The sequence below is a fragment of the Coffea eugenioides genome, chromosome 8, assembly GCF_003713205.1.
Source record: "Coffea eugenioides isolate CCC68of chromosome 8, Ceug_1.0, whole genome shotgun sequence".
Taxonomy (NCBI): Eukaryota; Viridiplantae; Streptophyta; class Magnoliopsida; order Gentianales; family Rubiaceae; genus Coffea; species Coffea eugenioides.
Genome location: NC_040042.1, coordinates 37,908,960 through 37,933,872, shown reverse-complemented (window position 1 = coordinate 37,933,872; position 24,913 = coordinate 37,908,960). Strand labels below are relative to the sequence as shown.

Below are 24,913 nucleotides of genomic sequence, written 5' to 3'. Positions count from 1 at the left end.
TATTAATAAAAGATAATAATTTAGAATCAATCAAGTCACAGGAACATAGCAACCTTCTAAATCTGTTCATGGCTAATAAAAATCAAAATGAAAACATAAGATGTATTTTGCTATTAAATAAAAAACATAAAAAATCTAAATAGTCTTATGTATATTGCATGACGTGAACTACTGTATGACAATGAACTTGATGCCTTGCCATTTATGTAATCAATGACACCTTCTTGTTCTTTAGAAGCTTTCTATCAAAGTCTAAAAAAAAACATTGAAAACTGCACAAAATTTTTTTAACCCCAGAAACCCAGAAAATAAAAAAAAATTAATACGTTGTTGAAGACAATTAATAAATTGTCAAAGGCAATTAAAAAATCGTGTGAAAACACATAGTTTAAAAGACTACTTCTAAATCACTAACCAAAAAAGCAATATGTGTTCTACTTAAATTGAAGAGTGAATCCATAAATTGAAATAACAAATTAATTACAAAAACCTTGCCATAAATAAAAATCAAACTGTAACTTTTGAAGAGTTAGAAAATTCAAATTCAATGACCTAGTTATGAAAAAGGTGTAAGAAATTACAGACCACATACAGCGAGTATAAACAAAGTCCAAATGCGGTCCTTGCATTGAAGGGAATAAAAACGAAGTTCTAAATCCGGTCATTGCATTGAAAAAAAAAATTTCAAAAACATTGTGGAAAAGTGTAAACATCTGCACTGCTTAATAAAGTGATAAGTAATAGATCGATAACCATATATACGAGTAAAAATGTAGAGTATCTTCGATAACGATAATCTAATAAAGATAATTTAATATTTGAATTGATATTTCGAACTTTTGAGTTGAAGATGAGAGAGAGTTAAAAACATAATTCAAAATTATTTATACTAATCCCCTGGAAATTTAGGCTTGACGATTAGGGTTAAAGAGAAAAAAAGGTGAGAGAATGGAAGAGATAATTATGGAAGGATTATCTAGAATTATAAAGTCAAGAGAAAAAAGAGAGATAGAATAGCGTAGGTTATTAGGGGGTTAACTCATAGAGCGCGTTGCACCTACTTACTATGTCGATAAGCCACGTAGGAAAGAGATAAACTAAAAGGATAAGGATGAAAATAAAACTTTATTATATATATATATGATTTATTAAGAATCCTATTAGAAAACTACTTGCCGTCTCGTTAAGCCACGTAGAAAAGAGAAAATATGAAGGGATAAGAATGAAAATACGACTTTATTATATATATATATATGATTCGGTTTGAATGCACTTAATTGCCTGAATTAGACTAAGAATTGGACCATTTAATTTATCCTCAAGTGCCTACAGGCATAATCAGAATACAAAAGCACCTAATTTACTGGATTTAAACTTTTTTGCCTTTTAAAAAAGCTAAATGCATATTTTGAAAGCATCAGAAAATAAATAAAATCAAAGCATAAAATGAGCAAAAATAGATGCAGTATTGATTCAAAAAATTCATTCCGTGTCAAATGTCAAATTCAGGGTTAATAATTAGCTTTAGATCCCCAAGTGTTTCTTCTGACCAAAATAACACCTCCACTCCTTAGGGTTTTGAAAATAACAGTTAATATCCAGTAATCAATTGGGCCTGGCCTGACAAGCCAGAAATACAAGAGGGTTGCGTGCTGAATTTACCCTCAAGTTGCTTTTCTTGGACTGTCTTTTCTCCTGTTCAAGGTTTGCTTAATTGATTGCTCCAAATTGTTCGTCGAGTTTCCATCAGATGATACCATTTTTGTCATCTTGTAGCCCATATTCATCACTCGTCCCCGCCGGAGTCTCCAAAATTCTCCTCTTTATACTCTGGAAAACGAGGGAATCCTCGAGCTCCAGCAACCAGCAATCCCATCAACTTCTCTAGATTGATTTCTTCATCTTTGTATTTTTTTTCTTTAATTTTTTTGGTATGTTGAAAAGGAAGGATTGGGCTTTTCAAGAAAAATGACCGTTCAGCTCAATTCATTCAGGTTCGGCTGTCATTTACACGTTCGTTTCTATTTTCGTAGCTGTGCAAGTACTTAGGTTAATGAAGGAAAATAGAAAGAAGGGAATAATCAGACCAACTCTTTTGAGAGTATAAAATAAGTTTACATTCAAAAAAAGTGTCATTTTGGATATGGGGCTGGAGTTTCTGAGTAGGAAAAGGATGAATGCAAGCGTGAAAGTGTGATTTTTGTTCAACATTTGATGCACCTGTATAACTTTAAAATATTTTAATTTGGTTCATTTTTACTTTTGACCCTTGATTAGGTCTTAAAGTTTTGGGCTCCGATTGACATACTGCAATATTCAGGGGTTTGAGGTTAAGGGGACCAAGAGACTGCTCTTGGTCCCCTACTAATGAGTTGCAAAGCTCGCTGATTGTAGATTAGAGTGGATAATGAGTGCTACACTTCATAACCCATTTTTTGGGGGTCCGCTTCTAAGCAATACAAAGAGAAATTTGCTTAATTCGAATGCTGTATGCCCTTCTAGAAGGAATCTAAGGAAGTGTAGATGTGCTGAGAAAGATGAATGGGTATCTCGAGGGGCCAAGTTTACGCATTTTTTTGGGAGAAATATTGAGTTATTGTGGAAGAACTTAGGTCTTCGAAGCGCCTGGGTGCTTAATTGTGTGAATGAGCCTCTTACTCGCAGCAGGACCTTGGTTGAGTCACTGGCACCAGTTTGGGAAGAGGGTTTACTTCTTGTGAGATGCTCTGTATTTTGTGCTGTAATTTCTGGTGTTTGTTTGCTATTATGGTATGGGCAGTTGAAAGCCAAGAGTTACATTGAGGCAAAACTATTGCCCTCAGTTTGTGCATTATTGAGTGAACGTATTCAGCGGGAACTTTATTTTGGTAGGGTTCGAGGAATTTCACCTCTGAGCATCACGCTGGAGTCATGCTCAGTTGGGCCTCACAGTGAAGAGTTCTCGTGTGGTGAGGTACCCACTGTTAAACTTCGGGTTCTCCCTTTTGCAAGCATTAAGAAGGGAAAGATTGTCATTGATGCAGTCCTTTCAAATCCGACGTTATTGGTAGCACAAAAGAAGGATTATACTTGGTTGGGGTTACCTTTCAGTGAAGGCTCTGCGCCAAGGCACTTATCTGCTGAAGAGGGAATTGATTACCGTACAAAAACACGGAGGACAGCCAGAGAGGAAGCTGCTGCTCAGTGGGCCAGGGAGAGAGATGATCTAGCTAAGCAAGCTGCAGAAACTGGCTATGTAGTCTCTGAAGGAAGTCCTGCTTTACATGGGGATGATTGTTTTCAGGAGAACGCTATCCAGCCTTCGAGGTTAGCAACTCAGGGGTCATTCTATTCAACAGATGAAAAGCTACACTGGAGAGATCATCATTGCATGGATGCAGGTATAGAGTATGATATGAAGCATGCAGATCTAGAGAAATCTTTTGGAGTAAAATTTTCTCCTACAGGGGTCAACTTCTGGTCCACAGTTGTCCCAGGGCCTATACGGCAAAAGTTCAAGAGGAAGGCTAATGAGAGAGATCTGTCTAAGGAAAGTGTTGCAGCTACAAGGAGAGTTCTCGAGCGTAGTGCATCAGCTGCTTCTGCATATTTTCAGAGTCTATCAGGTGGGGAATTTGGAAAACCTACTCAGTCATCTGAAGCCCTTGCAGTTCCTCTTCCAAGAAGTGAAGGCAAGGCTGTTGCACAACCCGCTATACCTGACATAACCACACCCACTGTTGAAAATAGGGGAAGTGCTGAGGATGGAAGATTTGAATCTACTGAGGAAGGTTCAACTGGTAAGGGATTATTGGAGAACAGTTTGAAGAATAACATACTTGATGAAGGAAGTGCAAAGATGCTGAGACTGACCAATGGAAAATATGCTGGTGAACAGAGTAACTTACAGCTGGGTAGTTTTAGTTTAAGGCGTGACCCGTTCCTTTTTACTTTGAGTTTACTAATTAGAGCTAGAAACTCAGGTGAAAAATTTTCTTCCGTTAGTAATTTAGGAACTACAGAAACCGATAGGGTTGATGTAACTACCGAAAATTCAGACGCATCTAATGTTATAGAAAGAGTTATGGATCTTGGAAATGAATGTAACAGATCAGCTGAGCCTATCCAATTATCTGATAGCAATACAATGCATGATCAAGAAGGGTATACACCTAGCTCTTCTAACCAGATAGAACGTGATTCGTCAGCTATGGTAGACCATCCAGTTATGTTGCCCTTCACCGTGAAACTAGGTTTTCCTTATTTTATCAGGAAAGTGGGTGATGTATGGTCTCGTTTATTTGCTGGTCCTGTGCAAAGTTTGAAATCAAACTGGGGTTCAAGAGCTGGGGATATTGTTGCTCTTTTTGAAGGGGAAGATCAAGAACGTTCTGTTAGTACTCATAATGAGATTCCGGTCATTCTGGATTCTGTACAATTCAGAGGTGGTACTTTAATGCTTCTTGCATATGGCGACAATGAACCAAGGTAAGCATCATGTGCTGCAGTTATCAACTACATGTTGCTTTCATGCACTTCATCTTTTCTTTTCTTTTCTTTTCTTTTTTTTTTTGGTGTGTGTGACCAGAGTAGGGTGTGATTAGTTTTGTACTCAGAAAGGCATTAGTAGACCGTTTTCTGTTTACTTACTAGACCATGCAGTTTGTTTCTCATTCTGGCAGAAGATTGTCAAGTCACTAGTCAATCATAACTTACTGGTGAATACGTACTTGTATTCCATTCAACATTTATGTTCTTTGTGCTTCATAAAGCACAAATATATGTATTTCATCTATGTGGTAAAAAGATCTCTTAAGCATTAAACTACTATTCCCTGGACATAGCTTAATGGAGAATGCTCAATAAACAATTGTATAGATGAACTAAGTATAACCTGAATAGCGCTGCAAATACCATTTATCTTGTCCAGAGAAGTCATATAGAAGCTCTCAAATTACATGAAAAAGAAAAATGCTGTTCAACATGAAAGCTCAAGGGGCAAATATATTGGCCCTGACCTCTGACAGTAAAACAAGAATGCCTGAAAATGTGCTCTTTTCAACAAATGGATCGCTGGAAATTCTAAATCATTTGAATCTGTATGTTGTTAAGAAATTTGCATCTTAAACAACTCAAAGTATTGAAAATTACTTTTCATACTTTAAGGAAAAGGAATTGGCCACATTCACTTATCTTACTGGAGAAAAAGCTCATCAGATTTTGCAAGTGGAATTGGGATCTTTTTTCGGCAGTGGCTTCACTATGAGAAGAGAGAGAAGTAATGGGTCTTAGGCCCAGATTGAAAGAGGAGACAGAAGCTGAGACGAGAGAAATTAATGAACTGAATTGTCTGAGAGGGAAAACAGAGAGGGTCATGTTTTCATTTGGAGTTATCCTTCTCCCAGACTTCTTGTTTCTAGCTGGTACTAATTTCTTCTCGAGCCTTCCACTTGTCAATGAAAAATGTCAAACCAAGCTCATTAAAGAAGTTAGTGCTGTTGATTCCACTGCAAGGGATGATTTGATTGTAACCTAAGTTTGTAGATTTTCTTTGGAAAATGTACACTTTTAAATGTTGTTCTCATGCACCCTGCCATCCACTAATGGGACTCACTGTGCAGATGCATTTCTAGACATTCTGTTAATATAGTTGTTTGTTTCATCATGTATCTGCATGTAGACTAGGTTGTGTTAAACCCTTACTGTAGCTTCCATACCATGTACCTGGGTTCCAGCTTCATGCTGTCACCTGCTTGTACTTTTGGCTTCTTTGTGTGTAGAGACAATTTGAGGTTGGCTATTTACCTTTTTTTCCCTACGTGCTTGTCTATGTTTATCCTCATGGATACATGTTTCATCTTTTTGATTTTGTGGTTCAAACACAATTTGGTGCTGGTGGCTGTTTAAATTTCTCCCTATGGATGTTCTTCAGTATATTCTTTCTATATCTGATTTTTGATCCATGCTAGATGCCTTACTTAACATGTTGATTGATTAAGGCATATTAGTTCGTTTCCTTTTCCAGAGAGATGGATAATGCCGTTGGACATGTCAAGCTAAAAAATCACTATGAACGTGTACATGTACAGTTAAGTGGCAGTTGTAAAATGTGGAGATCAGATCTGACATCTGAAGATGGTGGCTGGTTATCAACTGACGTTTATGTTGATATCATTGAGCAAAAATGGCATGCAAACCTAAAAGTTGTGAACCTGTTTGTACCGGTAATGTTCATATGATTGTCAATAGATGCTTTTCAAAGTAGATCAGACAGGCTGATGAAACTTCTCCCTACTTTTTTAATGCAAATTTTTCTGCAAATATATTTCTAAAGATCTTTTATGCCCTTCTGATCTAGTCTTTCTTCTTGCAGCTATTTGAGAGGATTTTGGAAATTCCAATTATGTGGTGCAATGGAAGAGCTAGTGGTGAGGTGCTTCTCTAACTATTTTAGAAGCTTTTCACAGATAGTAGCTTCAAACAAATTTTTATCACATCACCACTTAGTTTTATGTTTTTACTTGAACTTCATTGTATCCACTTTTAAGCTAACAGTGTCACATGCTTGAAAAATAATTTTTTTGAACTGGTTAGCTGACTCGTCTTACCTGTTCCTTGTTGCTTCTGCTTCCTTTTTCCATATTTTGATCTTTTCATTTCATTATTCTATGTTTTTTAGGTCATCTCCCTCATACCATCACTAGTGTTAATATTTCTAGGTGAATTTTTAATTCCAGCGCTTTTAAATATGCATTTAACTGCTTATGAAATATATGAAGTATATATTGTTCGTTTTGTTCCTTTTGTATGAGGGGCGAAGGATACTTTATTATCCCATGCTTGCTGCTTTTCGTTTCCTTTATAGTATCCTAACAACTGAGTCAGTTCATAATTCTGGCTTTAGTGTAATTACATCCATACTTTATATGAAAGCAAACCAAAGTTAAGTGAAAGAAGAAATGGAAAACCTAGACAACCGTATGAGTGTGGCTTTCCGATCCCAGATTTCTCTATTGCATTATATACTCCAATAATGCAAAGAGAGCTTGATATGGAAGTTCCACTATATTGGGAGCATGTGCAACTGTTACATTGTAGACTTGTGGTAGATAATCAAACACATGTACTTCTTGTTCTTGGTAATTTATGAACTTTATCTTCTTCACAGGTTACTTAGTGTAGTTTTTTTTTTTATTCAAGCAAGAGCGTTACTGATCTTTTGTCGACGTATGTTCATCACTTTTGCAGGTTCACATATGCATGTCCAATGGAGAAACTTTTCCCAATCTTCATGGACAGCTTGATGTGACAGGGTTGGCCTTCCATATATATGATGCCCCATCAAGCTTTTCTGTATGTTATGGTTTCATCTATCCTGTTCTTATCTTCTTTGTCTTTGTCTAGATTACTGTTAAAACTTTTTCTCTGTTCTTTGTCATTCATTTCTGACACCTTTTGGTTATTAGTTACAATTGAACACTTAGTTGCTTCTATCAGACAGCATAATCATATACAGAAATGAGATGCATAATTTAATTAACATTGTAAAATATATGTTGAAGACCAAATAAATAATAAAAAAAAATGTACAAATCCTTGAGGCTCAAATACACGAGATAAGGAGGAGAAGGCGGAGACAGAACATGTCTTAAATAGCATTTGCACTCTTACGCATTAAACCAAAAGGTTTTGTAGCTTCCATTAGAATAAGGACTGTTATTGGCTTCAAGCAACGACAGTGCTGTATGAATATACCTACTAACTTAAGTCTGTTGCTCTGAAGATAATGAGGGTGGATATTTGGTCCTTTGTATGCTTTATTAGATAATCTATCTGTTTGTCTTTGAGTATCTGTTTTCAATCACCCTTTCTCTAATAATGGAGGCTTTCAGTGTTAGGCAGTAATTTGATAACGACAACTCAGGCTGGTCATGGGTTTATTCTGGCTTCCACTTGTAGTAATTCCATGACTTAGGCTTTGAAAGAGTATGGAATTCACAAGTGACGTGTATAAGCAAATCATCAGCCTAAGTTTTTGGATATGTTGGAAACTAGACTTATGGCAATTTGATCCTTTTCTTTCCTTTTTTGTTGTTAGACTATGATGATGTGCTTGTGTGAAGTTAATTCCTTGTGCTTAAAAATTTTGCTTACAGAAAAATGAACTGCTTAAGAAGTAATTGCTGCTGCAGGTTAGTGATTGTTCCATGCTACATGCTTAGCCAATAGTTGTACAGCTAAAACTATGACTGTTTAAACTTTTTTTTTTTCAACCTCTTGTTCCGTTTGTAATGAGTGCAAGACTAAACTGTAAGTTTTTATCAGTTTATGCGTGTTAAGTATATATTGGTAGCAGTGGAATAATCCTCATAATCCTGTCCCAATTAGCCTATTTGTGGGTGTTGCGACGCACTATGTATGCTTTTTTTTCCAGGTACAAATTTGAAGTCTTATGAGATGATGTACTTGGTTTTTGGCAGGATTTGTCTGCCAGTTTATGTTTCCGTGCTCAACGAATATTTTTACACAATGCTAGCGGCTGGTTTGGTAAGGTTCCTCTAGAGGCTTCTGGAGATTTTGGGATTGATCCTGAGCGAGGAGAGTTTCATCTTATGTGTCAGGTACAATTGTATTGATTGAAATGTAGGTTGTTCTTATAATGACATTGACCTGCCTGTTGACAGATTATTGTGAGAAAATGAAGCGCACACACTCTCCCCCAGCTCTTGTAAAGTAGTTTGATTCCATATACGAGTAATCTGCATTATGCTGTTCTTTTTCTTCTTCAGGTTCCTTCTGTTGAAGTTAATGCTCTGATGAAAACTTTCAAGATGAGGCCTTTGTTATTTCCGGTATGTCCATCTTCTTGCTCTGGCTTAGTTGTACTTGCATCTTGTGTAGCTTTACATAAGAGCCAAAGGGAAAATCCTGGCTGTTTCTGTTTGGAAAACTGAACTGAAAGAGTACAAATGGCCCATCTGGTGGCATGAGTCAGGCTTAATTTGAGCTGGCCAAATGAATTTTTGCTGCATATGCATTTAGTAGCTGTATTATTGCATCACTAAATTAAAACAGGTGGTGGATAAATGTTAGATGGGATATTAGGTAAACATAGAAGCATGACATCAAGAGTAATGACACAAATCCCATTTTTGAATGGAACTTCTTACTCTGCCTCTCCTATTTCTTGAAAAGCCATATTTTGAATCGGATGTTTACAGGACCAAATTTTATGTGTTAGGTCATTGATAACCATATACTACACATTACTTTAGGAATCAAGAATGGCAGTGCTTGTTTCTTTCTTTGTTTTTTTTATTTTTTGGTGTGTTTTTATTTTTTTTTTGGGGGGGGGGGGGGGAGGAGGTTGAGGGTGACCTCCTTATCATCTGCTGCTCAAATTGAATTTATTGATAAACTAACAACTGTAAACATTAGCTACTCTTTTTTCTTTGTTTCTCCTCTAGGTCCTGACATCACTTTGAAAGTATGTGACAGTGCTCAAATGAATGGGATTGGAAAATATGAAGCCATGGGAGGCAGTAGAAGCAGTATATTCTTAAGGGGTTTATATTGTGAAATGGAAGTATGGAAGCTTAAATTATTAATTATATAAAAGCAAAGAAGAGATTGTCTTAGTAGTTTACAAGTACAGCTTTTGTATTTTCTAACCAAATGACAAAACAAATGAATAAACATCATTCGCTCTCCAGCTAAATGTTGTACTTTGATCTCATGTTCAGGGAAAACCAATCTAAACCACCATCAATGCCAGCCCTGTGAGGCATTGCTTATAGTGTATTGACTACTTGTTTATGGTTTCTAAATGAATGCTTAAGCTAAATAGACATGTTTTTTACATTGCTTGTTGTCTAACAAGTGTGGGAACTATTTGCTATGTTGTATTATGGCTTCTTTTGAAAGCCTAAGCTGTTAATTACGTAGTCTGATCTATCATTTGGCTTCAATAGACCATAAAAAACTTGGGGGTACATTTTTAGTACTATACCAGATACATGCACGAGTTCTTATTTTTGGTTGAGACTTCATGTTAAGATATATGCTTTCTATATATCGGGTTACAATAGACTAGAAAGTGAAAGGAGTATAACACACAAGAAGAAAGATAAATTTGTTGGAAACTAAGCTGAGAATATGTAAATTTTTTTTTTGAAGCCTCTTAGATTCCAAGAGCCAAAGAAATTTTAAAATTACCTTAATAGCTATCCTTAAAACACTTTCTTCTACAACTTAACGTGTGAATGAGCTGTTTTATAAATCAAAACAAGCTTTGTGGGTCTGTTGCATGGTTTAGAAACCTGGTTCAGGGCTGGAGTCGCTTGTGACTGTCTCTCTTTATTTCCTTAGGTTGCTTATATTTTCCACTGACACCAAGTATGCCCTGTTATATGGAGTGGAATTTGGCATAGGTTCGTTCTTTAGCCAAGTCTCTATATGATTGGACAAACAACTATGCTTCTGATTACAGTTAGTAGCACACCGAACCGGAAAAGGCCCTATTGTATGCCAAGTTTCATGCTTATATTTATAACGAATTCTATTATCACATTATGGTTTCTAAATAAATTTAATCATCACTCTTTCCTTGGATCAATGTGAAGTGTTCCTGTGCTGCACTTTAGATTGCGAAGTTATGTGAACTTCAGGTTGTATAAGACTCAAACTCTATATCTTAGGAGCATTGTACCCTGCCCAGCATCATAACAAAACCAGAAACTTTCACTTGGGAGAGCTTTGCAATATTTTAGATCATGGATAACTGGGAACAAGTTTTGTGGCTTGATGTTTGCCACTTGGACTAAACTTGTGCACGCCTGATGACCACCTTGTAATTTTGGTCTGGTTTCAGCAATTTTCAATATGCTTTGTGCTGCCTAGTCTTTTTTTTTCTTTTTTTTTTTGGGTCTATTTCTCTTCATGACAAAGAAATTATTAGAGTCTCATTCTCATGGAACCCACTCTGTAGTGTATGTGAGTATTTTAGTTGAATATGATAGTCCCTCCTTCCCAATGAAATTGTAATACTTCGGTTTGTCCAAAATTTTGTCACCTACCGAATATAAGAAAGACATTTCTTTTAGTTTTCTGTTTTTCCCCTCAAGAGAATGGCGTTTAAATTCAACTCTTGGTCCCAAAATATTGTTATTCAGGTGCTTATCAGCTTTCAAATTGCCACTTGCCATAAACAAAAAGTCATCAGTATTTAAACTTAAGTCATACATCACATTTCCAGTTTTTGCTTGGACCTTTTAAAGACATTGTGGCCCCACTTCTTGTCCCCACTCCAACTATCAACACATCAGTGCAGATTATTGCATGTGTAAAAAAGGGCAGAAATGGAACCAAAGTAGATTGCACAACATTTTCTCCAGTAAAAATGTTTGCTTTGTTGCAGTGTATGAGCTTGACTTTGGTTTCACATCCACTTAGCATTTTTCTTATATATATATTTTCTCTTTTTCTCTCCAGTTGGCTGGTTCAATAACAGCGGTGTTCAATTGTCAAGGCCCATTGGATGCTCCCATTTTTGTGGGAAGTGCATTGGTTTCGAGGAAAATGTCTCAGTTTGCTTCTGATATTCCTTCATCTGTTGCATATGAAGCAATGATGAGCAATAAAGAGGCTGGTGCAGTGGCAGCTTTTGATCATGTTCCATTCTCATATGTCTCGGCCAATTTTACTTTTAACACTGATAACTGTGTAAGCAATGGGACATAACTTGTGTATATGAAAGTTCAGGCTTCAGTCTATTCTTTAAGCTTAATATCAGCTCTGCCTTTTATGTTGTTGTTGACGTGGGCTTGGCAGGTGGCTGACTTGTATGGAATTAGAACTAACCTTGTTGATGGTGGAGAAATTCGTGGAGCAGGCAATGCATGGATATGCCCTGAGGTATTTTTTGTCCAAGACAATGCTTGCCTTAAAGATGAACTAAACTGCATGATGATGTTGTTGGTTTGAAAACAAATGGGCTCCAAGAGTAGATTTGAAATGGGTTTGGTGAAGCATTTTCATGATAAAACGTGATAAATTATTTTAATGATTTAGTTATTTCAAAGTGGTTTGGTTAATTGGGTTTTTCTGCACCTATTCTTAACAGAGCAAATGTTTGAATGTAATTTTGACTGACAAATTTTAAAGTCAGAAAATATATTGCTGGGAGATCATAATTAGTTTTGTTACTAAGAATATTCAGTTATTAGGTAGACAGTAATTTTGTTGCAAGGACTGGGACTTCAGATAACCAGGAGAGTTTCTGACAATTGTTATAAAGGTCAAAATTTGCTATAGTTAAAAGTGAATTAACTGAAAATCTAGGTCTTTAAGTAAAAGCATGAAGTACGTCATACAACGTGGAGGGTTTCATCAGATTGATACTGAACTTTTACTTTTCGGGGATTAGATAAGTTGACTAAAGATGTGCTGGGATTTGTTGAGCAGAAGAGTTTCATTTAACATACAGAAACATGATCTAATTGGTATTTTCAATGTTGGGAAGCATGTAGCTTCTTTGATCTCTATTTCTTTGGATTTTTCTGCTGTACCTTTCTTGGGTTTATTGCTTAATCCTTATGCTTTAATTTCTATTGCAGGGCGAGGTTGATGACTCAGCATTGGATGTAAACTTTTCGGGCAATTTTTGCTTTGATAAACTTATGCACCGCTACATCCCTGGTTATCTCCAACTAATGCCGCTTAAGTTAGGGGATTTAAATGGAGAGACAAAACTTTCTGGGTCCTTATTGAGACCGTAAGGGTGCTGTGGCATGTGTTCCCGTTTGTTTGCTTGAACTCTCATTTTACTGAATGATTTTTTGTTAGACTTCATCATATATATGGATAGGAATGGACTAATAGGCCAACCCTGTGATTGCAGGAGATTTGACATTAAGTGGACTGCACCAAAAGCTGAAGGATCACTCTCTGATGCTCGTGGAGATATCATTATCTCACACGATTACATTACTATGAATTCTTCATCAACTGCTTTTGAATTGAACATGAAAGTTCTAACATCTTATCCTGATGAAGACTGGTTAAACCAGAGGGATTATGATGCAAAAGTTGCTTTACCTTTGGTTGTAGAAGGAGTTGAATTAGATATGCGAATGCGTGGTTTTGAATTCTTCAGCTTGGACTCCTCATTTGCATTTGATTCTTTGAGGCCTGTGCATCTCAAAGCAACTGGAAGAATCAAGTTTCAAGGAAATGTTGCCAAAACAAGTAGCATCAATAATGAGCAAGACATGCATATCGGCCATAATTTGGAAGCCAGTGAAAATAACAGTTATGCGCATATTCTTTCTGGTGATGTTTCAATATCAGGTCTCAAAATTAATCAGTTAATGCTGGCACCACAGTTGGCTGGAGTATTGAGCATTAGTAATGGGGGAATCAAGGTATGCGTTTGTAGATTGTATTATCTGTGCCAAAAAGTTGTTTCTTTGACCTTCTTTCTTGTTGAATTTTTTTTTTGTTTCGTTCAGGATAATTGTAAATTTGGAGATTCTGTGTTGTACTTTCTGCATAAGCAATTGAGGATAATCCTTTATTATTAACTAATGCTATTTCACATCTGCTAAGATAGACGTGTGGACAATTTTTGTCACATGTAAGTGATCTTGTAGATTTACTTGTTCTTAGGTTCAAGGCTAAAGTTTGTAGTAAATTTGGATCCATTCCAACCAACCAAGCTTATAAGTGTCATCAGATGAACTGAATGGGCCCTAAGCGTACAGGTGTCATCAGATGAACTAAATGGGCGCTTAAGCTTACAAGTGTTTGATAATAAAATGTTTACTGAAGTTGCTTGGATACCAAGGTTCATGGAGCTATGAATCAGCATATGTGTCAACAATTTCTTGTCATGTCAATGTTTCCTTTTTCTGGTTTATTCATATGAGACGATCAATCCTATTTCCTTTAACCAGTTGAACTTCTGTGGTATCAGTTCTTGTGTCAGTTTTCACTTTGTAAATTATGTGTTCAAAATCTTATTTAGAATACATGGTTACAGCTTCTCATTTGCTTAATTTGACCGACTCTCAAATGCTGTAGGGGAATAGCTAATAAAAGGTTATTTTTTGTGTTGTAGTTGGATGCCACAGGTAGACCTGACGAAAGTCTTGCCATGGAGATTGTTGGACCTTTACAGGGCATTTCTGAAGAAAATCTGAAAGAAAAGATGCTGTCTTTTTCTCTTCAAAAGGGCCATCTGAAAGCTATTGCTTGCTATAGGCCGCTACTTTCTGCTAACTTGGAGGTTCGTATTTTCTCTTTGAGGATCATTTGAACTATATCAGTTTATCCTAATTTATGCTTAAGCTGCTTTCACTGAAAGGGTTATGGATCAGTAATTTGCTGCATTTTATGTGACCAGGTACGCCATTTGCCATTGGATGAGCTGGAACTCGCTTCACTTCGTGGAACAATGCAAAGGGTAAGATGCCACTTAGATTTCATCTTTCTTGTTAATTTCTAGTCTTAACCACTGCTGGTATATATGAATAGTGTTACAGCAATTATTAAATTCTCATCTACCTTAAGATGTAAATTATCTATTTTACTCTCTTTATTTCTTCTGTATTTATACAGATTATTTTCTGGAACTTTAGGCATCTTTTTAATGGAGGGAATTGGACTGAAAGGAAGGGAAGGGAATAGGATGGATTAGGTCGTTTGTGTTTGGATTAACATTTGGAGGAAAAGAAAGGACAAGGAGGGAAAGGGAAGGGATCACGCTTAGTTATTTTGTTCGCATTTGGTTTCAGTCCACTTTTGGATGCAAAAAGAGGCTAATGAGAACCATTATTGTTGTAAAAGCAATCTGCTGCTTTAAAAGAGGATGGATCACGCTTAATTATTTTGTCCACATTTGGACGGAAAAAGAGGCAAATGAGAACCATTGTTGTTGTAAAAGCAATCTGTTGCTTGAAAAAAGGATGGATCACGCTTAATTATTTTGTTCACATTTGGTTTCAGTCCGCTTTTGGACGGAAAAAGAGGCAAATGAGAATCATTGTTGTTGTAAATGCAATCTGCTGCTTGAAAAGAGGATGATGCTTGTTATCACGAAATTGATGTACAGGTTATAGTCATATAACATTGATGCTCTTTGTATTGCACCTTATGTGATGCTTACTAAGTTGCTGCATGAGGAACTTTTGGGAGCAACATAAGAATTTGTAAATGGCTAATGTAGTTTGTTTGCAGTGAATGTCGAGATCAAGTTGTGGTAGCAGAACAATCTATGGCAGCAAATCTAGAGTTTATGAATGTGCAACAATAGAAATGCACAATGAAAAGCACGTAAGAGAAAATCAGGAACATGTCAGCTATTTCTTTTAGAGGATACAGATCCAAGAAATAAGCCTTTTATTTGTTTTGGACTGTCCAGTTTCGGAAAATCAAACATTGTTTTTGCTTGGAGCAAAGTAGGACATTACATTTGGATTAGAATTATCAAAATCCTTCTCTTTTGCAATGATGAGTGATTAGTAGTTGGCTGTATGTTAGGCGGTAAAAAATGTGCAGTAATAGGTCTTGGGTCATGTAAGGAAGCGAAGAAGATGCTTTTTGCTAAGTACTATATAAGATTTTCTTTCAGACCATGATTTATGTTTGACTTCATTAGCCATAAATTCTTGTCTGCTGAATGGATATTTCCTGGCTTTGCCTTCCAGAATCAAATTTTAGCCATCTATGTTTACAAGTTACTTGTTGGATAAAACATTTGTTGCTTTCTTTCAGGCAGAAATTCAACTCAACTTCCAGAAAAGAAGAGGTCATGGGGTGTTATCTGTCCTCCGGCCAAAGTTCAGTGGTGCATTGGGTGAAGCTCTTGATGTGGCTGCTAGATGGAGTGGCGATGTTGTGAGTGCAAAAGCAAACTTATTTTCCTGTGTCACTGGTTATTGGTTTATTGAGCTTCTTGACTGTTTCCATAGAAACTAATACAAGAATCTACTTTGAAAAGATGATCAATTTTACTTTTAGCTGGCAAATGTACGAGTTAAATATTACATCATGCTCAAACAGTCAAAACCAGCTAACTTATGAACTTCACATTCAGATTTTGAAGTTAAATTTATTTGATGCCATCGCTCTATCTAAACTCAAAAGCTTTCACCGTATCAAGAGGGGGTGGGGCAGAGAGAAGATTGAGATGCTCATGAACTGGACTCTATCAGTTGTGTTTTGATGTTCATTCGTCTTAATACATATTGGCACACATGTTTTTTTACATGTGTATGTACTGAATGTGTACAAGAAAGCAGAGCTTCACTTCAAGAGGGATATTTGGTCCACTAAGACAAGTCATCAGAAAAGAACAAGAAAAGAGCTCATAAATGAACAATTATAACAGAAGCTACTAATCGGTGCAGCCCTATACTCATACAAGCTCATTGCAGGCTGGCAAGAGCTTATGTCTTAGAATTCATACCTTAAAACTACCTTATAACGTGTAAGTTAAGGATCAGATTGTTACCCCCTTCCATAGACTTCCTTAGTTAGCTGTAAGAAAGAGGACTATTTTCTCGAGTGTTGTCCCTTCAAACTCTTCAGTAGACTGTAAGACAAAAGAAGAACTATGCTTGTGCCTCTCCCCAAGAGTCATATGTATGGTATATGTAAATTTGAATAATCTTTCTTCTGAAGATAGATATTGTTCCTTCGGTTCTAATGGAACAAAGCTTAGATAAGCAAGAGTCACCTAGTAAATCTTAAGGGGATATTGTGCTTCATTTTATGAGATGAAAAAGTTCAGTTCAGTCTGGAACTGGAGAGTTGTTTGTAACTTCTTTTTCCACTCTTGGCATCTGGTCCATGGCAAACTTTTTCCTTTAGTTTTGGATTGTTGTCTTAGTGGCATGCATCAAATGTTTTCAAGTCATATCATATATCTGCATTGCTTGTTACATCTGTTTTTCTTCAGCTAATTATGGCAGATAAGTACACAGTCCATTAACAGACTCCAGCATGCAACTAAACCTATGCTTTTTGCGTGAATTATATTATTAAGAATTCCTGTGGGTTTGGATTTTTATCTTATGGGCATGCATCAAATGTTTTGAAGTCAAATTATATGCCTGCATTGTTTGATGTCTGTTTTTCTTCAGCTAATTATGGCAGATAAGTACATGGAGTCTAGCTTGGAACTATACCTATGTTTTTTTGTGTGAATTATTTTATTAAGAATTCTTATGGGTTTGAATTTTTATCTGTTTTGAAGTCAAATTATGTTTCTGTATTGCTTGCTTTGTTACTTTTTCTTCAGCAAATTGTGGTAGTTATCCTCAAATATAATTTTCTTACTTGACCTTAATATGTTTTCATTTCAACATAATGCTTTATTTTTTTCATGTATATTTCTTTAACTAGAGATGCTGCAAATCAATTGCTTCTCTTGTTGGTTTAATTGCTTAGATCACTGTTGAAAAAGCAATGTTGGAGCAAAGCAATAGCAAGTATGAGCTTCAGGGAGAATATGTCTTACCTGGTTCACGAGATCGAAGTCCTGCTGGAAAGGAAAGGGGTAGCTTGTTCAGGAGAGCAATGACTGGACATTTGGGTAGTGTTATATCTTCCATGGGTAGGTGGAGAATGAGACTTGAAGTTCCAAGAGCTGAGATTGCTGAGATGCTTCCACTAGCTAGGCTACTTTCCCGAAGTTCTGATCCTGCGGTCAGATTCAAGTCCAAGGTTGTAACTTATTTAATTGCAGGAACTTCCTTAATATGCAATTATGATTACCTTGAGTTCATGTGCTAATAACATGTCAATTTTTTGGTTGGTACGTCTCTTTTTGTTTCTTACATGAGAAAGTAATTCGGGTTATTAGCCAGGTGAATATGAGGTCCCTGGTTTGACTTTCAAGTCCTGTCCTTCCCCCTTGTGAGGCTTATTGTCTACCTTCAACCCAAAAAATAAAAATAAAGAAGCATAAGTAACTTGTGAATCAACATGAAGGCGTTTGTAACAAAATCTACTTAAGCTATCTTTAGCATCCACCTGTTAAGGCATTTCTATCTTAAGGAAAGGAGAATAGTAAGACATTAGATTTTGGAAGTTCATGCAATTTTAACTCTGGCACTCTGCAGGCATGCAACTAAAACGAGATGGTATACTATAAGTACAATTTTTGTAGAAAATGCAGAGGTTGATATAATCTTGTATTGTTGGTAAAGAATTATGAATAATAGAAAAGCAAGAAGAGGTTGAGGTGGATACTTAAAAAGTTACTTTTTTCTAGGACAAATCAGGAAGAACAAAAATTGGCATTATATCAGAATGGGTATCTCTTGCTATATGTATGGTTAAGTTAAGCAAATAACATGCTAGGACCTATTTAGGGCTTCAGTCAGTCATCTAAAGTAGAAATTTGGTATGGGTTTTCTTTGTTCCGTATTCTCTTGCCAGCTAAGGAACTTCATTGCTCAAGTGATCTAACATGCATTTCCCAGTACGTAGCATGTAACTACCTAGTTTTTTTTTTTTTTTTGCAGTGGAACTTTAACTCTGCTTGCTCCTCTTAAATTCATTGCAGGACCTTTTCATACAGAGTTTGTCATCAGTGGGGATATATGCTCAAAGCCTTCAATCGCTGCTTGAGGTACTTCTCAAAAAATAGTAGCTTAGTGTCTCGTTTTGCTGTTTTTCTGGTTCTACTAAAATCAGACAAAGTGCAAATTTTAGAAATTACATCTGTCGAGGTTCTTTAAATGTTTATTCTTATTATTAAGTTCTGTTTCAGCATTGTTGAATTTCTTGAACTTTTTCAGGAGATTCGAGGACTTTCTAGTCCATCAGATGAAATTGTACTTGAAGATATTAATCTTCCAGGTTTAGCTGAACTCAAAGGCCGATGGCGTGGTTCCCTAGATGCAAGTGGAGGTGGCAATGGTGACACTATGGTATGGTTCTTGAGGATCTTACTATGATCTGGAGTTCATAAACAAAAAGGGTTGCTGTCTCTTAAGAAAATGGCAGTTAATTAGCTTAAAATTTCACTGGAGAAAAGAACAGTTAGTCAGAGCTGATTCAATCTTTTGACATGGATTAGTGATTGATATGTTGAATTAAGTGTTAGCTTGCAGTTCCTAATAGCCAGCTTCTGCTGTAATACATTTGACTGTAATTGGCAAAGACTGCCCTGATCAATTGTATGACTTTCTCTTCCTTTTCTCCACTTGAACAGAGGAAGAAACAGTTTCCTGCTTTTAATCTGTGGGGATCTTAATATTTATCATGCTGCATATTGATAAATGGAGACGGTAAAGACATTAGTATTTTGGCATGCTTCCTGGAAATAGATTGTAATAGAGATTTAATTGTTTACATTAAGAACGAAGTGAGAATATCTTCATAATCATCTTCACCTCAAAAAACAAATTCGTGATGTGGTCCATTTTGCTGTATACTTTAATCAGTGGGATGTCCTGTCTCCTAAAGAAAATTGAGGACATGATACTGATGGATTTAGGAGTTGAGTTTTAAAGCTGCAATGGTTCCCTTTGATCTGAGAATTTCATGTTGTGCATATTTTTCAGGCAGAGTTTGACTTCCGCGGGGAAGAATGGGAATGGGGAACCTACAAAACTCAGCATGTTCTGGCTGCTGGAGCTTATAGCAATGATGATGGTTTGCGCCTTGAGAGAATCTTTATCCAAAGGGATAATGCCACAATTCATGCCGATGGGACCTTGTTGGGACCAAAAACTAACTTGCATTTTGCTGTACTAAATTTCCCTGTTAGTTTTGTTCCTACTTTGGTTCAGGTTATTGAAAATTCGGCCACTGAAGCGGTTCATTCTTTGCGGCAACTTTTAGCTCCTATAAAGGGTATTTTACACATGGAAGGGGACCTAAGAGGAAGTCTTGGTAAACCAGAATGTGATGTGCAAGTAAGGCTGCTAGATGGTGCTATTGGAGGAATAGATCTTGGGAGAGCTGAAATTGTTGCTTCTCTAACTTCCACAAGTCGTTTTCTATTCAATGCAAAGTTTGAGCCAATCATCCAAATTGGCCATGTACACGTTCAGGGAAGTATTCCTGTAACGTTTGTCCAGAACACTTTAATGGAGGAAGAGAATACAGAGAGAGAAAAGAATGAGGGGAAATGGACTCATAATTGGCCTGTGGAGAAGACTAAAGGATCTGCTGAAGAACCTCTTGATAGAAAAGGCTCCAGAGAAAGAATTGAAGAAGTTTGGGATTCCCGATTGACAGAAAGCCTCAAAGGTTTAAACTGGAGCATCTTGGATGCTGGAGAAGTAAGGGTTGATGCTGATATCAAAGATGGTGGCATGATGTTGTTGGCAGCATTATCTCCTTATGCCAACTGGCTCCATGGCAATGCTGAAGTAATGCTTCAGGTTCGTTTAAAATTGAGATACTTTGTGATTGTCTTTATTCACCAATCTAGTATAGGAGTAAGAGGACTGTAAGCTTGTAACTCTTTGGGAGGAAATATGTTCATTTCCTATTCCAAATATGTTTGTGCCAACCATGTCTTATGGTGTTTTGTTGACATAGGTTCGAGGTACAGTTGAACAACCAGTGCTCGATGGTTCCGCATCTTTCCACAGGGCTACTATATCCTCACCTGTACTACGGAAACCACTCACCAATGTTGGTGGCACTGTTCTTGTAAATTCAAATAGAGTGCGTATTGGTTCATTGGATGGTAGAGTAAGCAGAAAGGGAAAATTTTCCGTGAAAGGTAACCTTCCTCTGAGAACAAGTGAGGAGTCTCTCGGTGATAAGATTGACTTGAAATGTGAAGTTCTGGAAGTGCGGGCTAAGAATATATTTAGGTATGCTGTTCTATATTCATTCTTTTTATGATTTGCAGGAGGACAATTGATCATTTATAGTCAAGACTGATGTGGCAGGCTAACATATTACTTATCAAACCATTCGTTGGGGATGTTTAATTGTGATTGCATATGTTTTGTGCTTTTGGGGTTTGAAGCATTGATTGAGTAGCTTAATTTATTTTCCATTTTCTTTCTAGGCTGGTTATTTTCTGGCTTACATGCAAACCACTTCTTTTTCTGTTAAAAAAGGAGTGGGTCTATCACCTATCACCTTTTGTGCGTTGTCATGTTTCAGTTAGTCTGTCACATTCATAATTCTGTTTCTTTTGGAATTTGCAATCTATGGTTGACACCCAAGAGAGAAATTGGTCGTCAAACCATGTATTGCTCGGTAAAATGTCCTGCAGGTTCAGATCCTGATATCTGATCTTCCCTTCTTTCTGTGCATGTCATAATTTATCATTCTATCTAAAATGCTCATTTAACTTGTCCGCTTATTGCTTTTTAAATGTTTTCAAGCGTCGTAGTAACCTTTTAGCAATGAATTCTCTTCCCATCTTAGTGTTATCTTCAGTAAATTGATTAGTCCTGATAACAGTGGTCAGGTTGATACTCAGTTGCAAATAAGTGGCTCAATACTGCAACCAAATATGTCTGGGAAGATCAAACTAAGTCATGGCGAAGCATATTTACCTCATGATAAGGGAAGTGGAGCTGCTTCATTTAATAGAGATACATCAAAGCAGTCCAGGCTTCCAGCTGGTGGTTACAACCGTGCTGTGGCATCAAAATACATGTCGCGTTTTCTCAGTCTAAAACCTGTTGCTTCAAGTGCCCCATTTCATGAGCCTTCAGGTCAGTAGAGGTTTTAAGGGAACCTTTTTCTTTTGTCATGATATTATACTTCTAGCAGTCCCAGGGAGTCTTCGTTAGTCTTCTTTAAGTAGTAGACGATAAAATTCTCTAGTCATTGTTTTTAAAATAGAAAAGATTTCTTTTCCTAGTCAAACCTGTTAGCAGATTGCTGATAACAGGAACAATTTCTGTAACTCTGCCAAATATTTATGATAATGTTGTTCATCTAATTCTTTATTAGATCTACTAGCACTGCCAATAAGAATAACAGGAAGAATTTGTCAACCTAGGATTGATGGCAGTGGTAAACATAGTTATATTAAAAAAATACGAGTTAATTATGTAGGTGTTAATTACACTGATAATTGCAATCGATCTCAATTAGATTATGGTAACTCGTTCATTTCATGTCAATGTCACATTATTGTACTTCAAGCTTGGTACCATTTTGTGATGTTTCATTGTGTGCATGGGACTCATCTATTGTTCAGTGTTGTGGGCTTTTTAGTTATTTGCTTACAATCTAGTTGTAAAATGCATTTCAATCACTCGCAGGTAAACAGGCTGAAGTTGAGAAGGAGATGATTCCAGTCAATAGTAAGCCTAAATTAGATATTCGACTTAGTGACTTGAAGCTTGTTTTGGGACCAGAACTGAGGATAGTTTATCCTCTGATTCTTAATTTTGCCGTCAGTGGAGAGCTTGATTTAAATGGGATAGCACATCCCAAACTGATAAAACCTAAAGGCATTTTAACATTTGAAAATGGTGATGTGAATCTTGTTGCAACTCAGGTTAATTTCTTTTACAATCTTCTGTAATTTCTGGTGTGCAAAGTTCAGCTTCCTCAATATCCAGTATGCGTTAAGGTCCTGAAATAAGTGACATCTAATTTTGTTGAATTCCTTTACTTTCTTTGAACACAGGTTAGGCTTAAGAGAGACCATCTGAATATAGCAAAGTTTGAGCCTGATAATGGACTTGATCCGATGCTGGACTTGGCTCTCGTTGGATCTGAGTGGCAATTCAGGATTCAAAGTCCGGCTAGCAAATGGCAAGATAAACTGGTTGTCACCTCTACCCGTTCTGTGGAACAAGATGTTCTTTCACCTTCTGAGGTAACAACAAAATGTCAAAGCATGTAATTGTTGCATTCATCTGGAGAGCAAAAGGACTTCTTAAAACATATTCTAATGAAGCTATTAGCAATGCACGCAAGTACATAGAAGTTCTGCAACTTACATGCCTGGTCTGTTGTTAGGTGTGTCATCTTCATGCACTGGGACTAATTCCCATGCCAAAAAGAGTATGGTCAAATAATATCTTGTCTGGTTTAGTGGCATGATGTGGGTCACCGTAACCTAGAAATGGTTTTAGGTCAAAATGGCTTTAACAACTTTATAGCACATGTGTTTCATGTTCTCTTAAGATGGTTGTGTTTTCCCCTCATTAAACAGGCTGCTAGAGTGTTTGAGAGTCAATTAGCTGAATCCATCTTAGAAGGTGATGGCCAGCTTGCATTCAAGAAACTCGCAACTGCAACCCTTGAAACATTAATGCCAAGAATAGAAGGGAAAGGAGAGTTTGGACATGCGAGGTGGAGGCTAGTTTATGCGCCTCAGATTCCCAGTTTGCTTTCTGTTGATCCCACGGTTGATCCTCTTAAATCTCTAGCTAGTAATATTTCATTTGGTACAGAAGTTGAAGTTCAGCTTGGGAAGCGCTTACAGGTTATATTTTCTTGACCTTTTTTTCAGCTTTTTGGTTAAAACAATTTATTCCAACGAATTACTAGAATGATATTAATATTTCTTGTTCACAAGGTTTGTCTATAAAGTTTAATAGTAATAGCTATTGTCTCAACTTTTAACACCCTTGTTGAAGTAGTCTCAACTCTTTAACACCACTTAATTGAAGTGGTGATGAGTTTCATGTGTTCGATGTGATGTGAAATATGATTTATGACAGTAGCTGGAGAAGAAATTTAAGGCTTGAGTTGGGGGGCTGAGTGCAGAAATCTTTTCATTGCAGTCTGTGAATCCAATAGGAAAGTAAATATATCCAAAAAAAGTAAGCAATTGAATCAAGAAGAATTAAAAACTTTGTGTGAGAAACTGAAAATTGTTAAGAGTGAACATTTCTCCACCACCATGCTACAGAGGAGAAAGTTTGCAGCTGTATATGATTCATCTTTAGCTAAAGGACCTCTTTTTTGGACTTTCTCAGGCTTCTGTTGTTAGGCAGATGAAGGATTCAGAGATGGCAATGCAATGGACATTAATCTACCAGCTTACAAGCCGACTTCGCGTGCTGCTTCAATCTGCTCCATCTAAACGTCTCCTTTTTGAATATTCTACTGCCTCACAAGACTAGCCTAAAAATTCTCCTTTGTAAAATTTTAGTCTATAGCAAACACCCTGTTCCTGAGTTCCAAAACCTAACACTCCCTCCATCTGCCGGTATATATGTGACGGAACTGAGATTGGTAAGAAATGGCTTTGTTGTTTATTGATTGTTGTAAATATAAAACTATTCTTTTCCAAAAAGTTCTTTTCCAAAAAGGAATGAAATGTTAGGTACATCTCATGGTGCTGAGCAGTCCGCACAAATTTCTTCAAGAGTATCCTCAAAAAGAAAATGAAAAGACAAATGCTTAGACACTTGAACATCTGAGGTTGACTGCCTGACTTTTTTTATTATTCATTGATGATGATGTAGATAATTCTTGATTGACTGGCATGATAGATACATCTCAAACAACACTTCCCGAGTATTGACTGGCATGATAGATACATCTCACAACACTTGAGTGATTTTATGCAGGGTTTGGCTGTGATTACTGCCTTACTAGTCAAATGTTTTGCTTGCTATTCCATTTTTTTTTTCTGATTTCAGTTAAAATCATATATACATATACATTTATTTATTTATTATGTCCATAAAACATGGCTCTATTTTTTGAGTTGTAAAATGAGATTTGTTATAATTTTAATTTTCCATTCCTGATATATGACACTTATTCTGAATTGTCTACGAGAAATTACTTGTGCAGTATTCTTTGCCAGTTTGATATTACTGGCAAGCTACTCATTATGTGTTGATTATGTAGAAGCTTTGTCTTCATTATTCGAGATAAATTAGAAGGATGGTTTGATAGCCATGCAAATTTCTAGTAGTAATGGGATGTAGTTGAGAACTCTGCCTTAGTTACACTGCGTTGTACTTCCAGCACTTTGAAG

The 24,913-nt window shown here is 36.6% G+C and overlaps 1 protein-coding gene across 1 annotated transcript; it reads left to right on the top strand.

Moving 5' to 3' along the window:
- Positions 1-1,680: 1,680 nt before the first annotated feature.
- LOC113779220 lies at positions 1,681-24,292 on the top strand. The gene is made up of 24 exons (XM_027324742.1): positions 1,681-1,994; positions 2,278-4,467; positions 6,005-6,203; positions 6,353-6,412; positions 7,228-7,332; positions 8,460-8,600; positions 8,769-8,831; positions 11,470-11,700; positions 11,809-11,892; positions 12,594-12,751; positions 12,878-13,400; positions 14,096-14,263; positions 14,381-14,440; positions 15,751-15,873; positions 17,428-17,703; positions 18,548-18,613; positions 18,783-18,914; positions 19,551-20,375; positions 20,536-20,816; positions 21,418-21,674; positions 22,230-22,468; positions 22,601-22,792; positions 23,132-23,404; positions 23,901-24,292. Exons 2-24 carry the CDS (start codon positions 2,408-2,410, stop codon positions 24,045-24,047), a joined length of 6,663 nt encoding a protein of 2,220 aa, XP_027180543.1. The 5' UTR covers positions 1,681-1,994; positions 2,278-2,407; the 3' UTR covers positions 24,048-24,292.
- Positions 24,293-24,913: the final 621 nt, after the last annotated feature.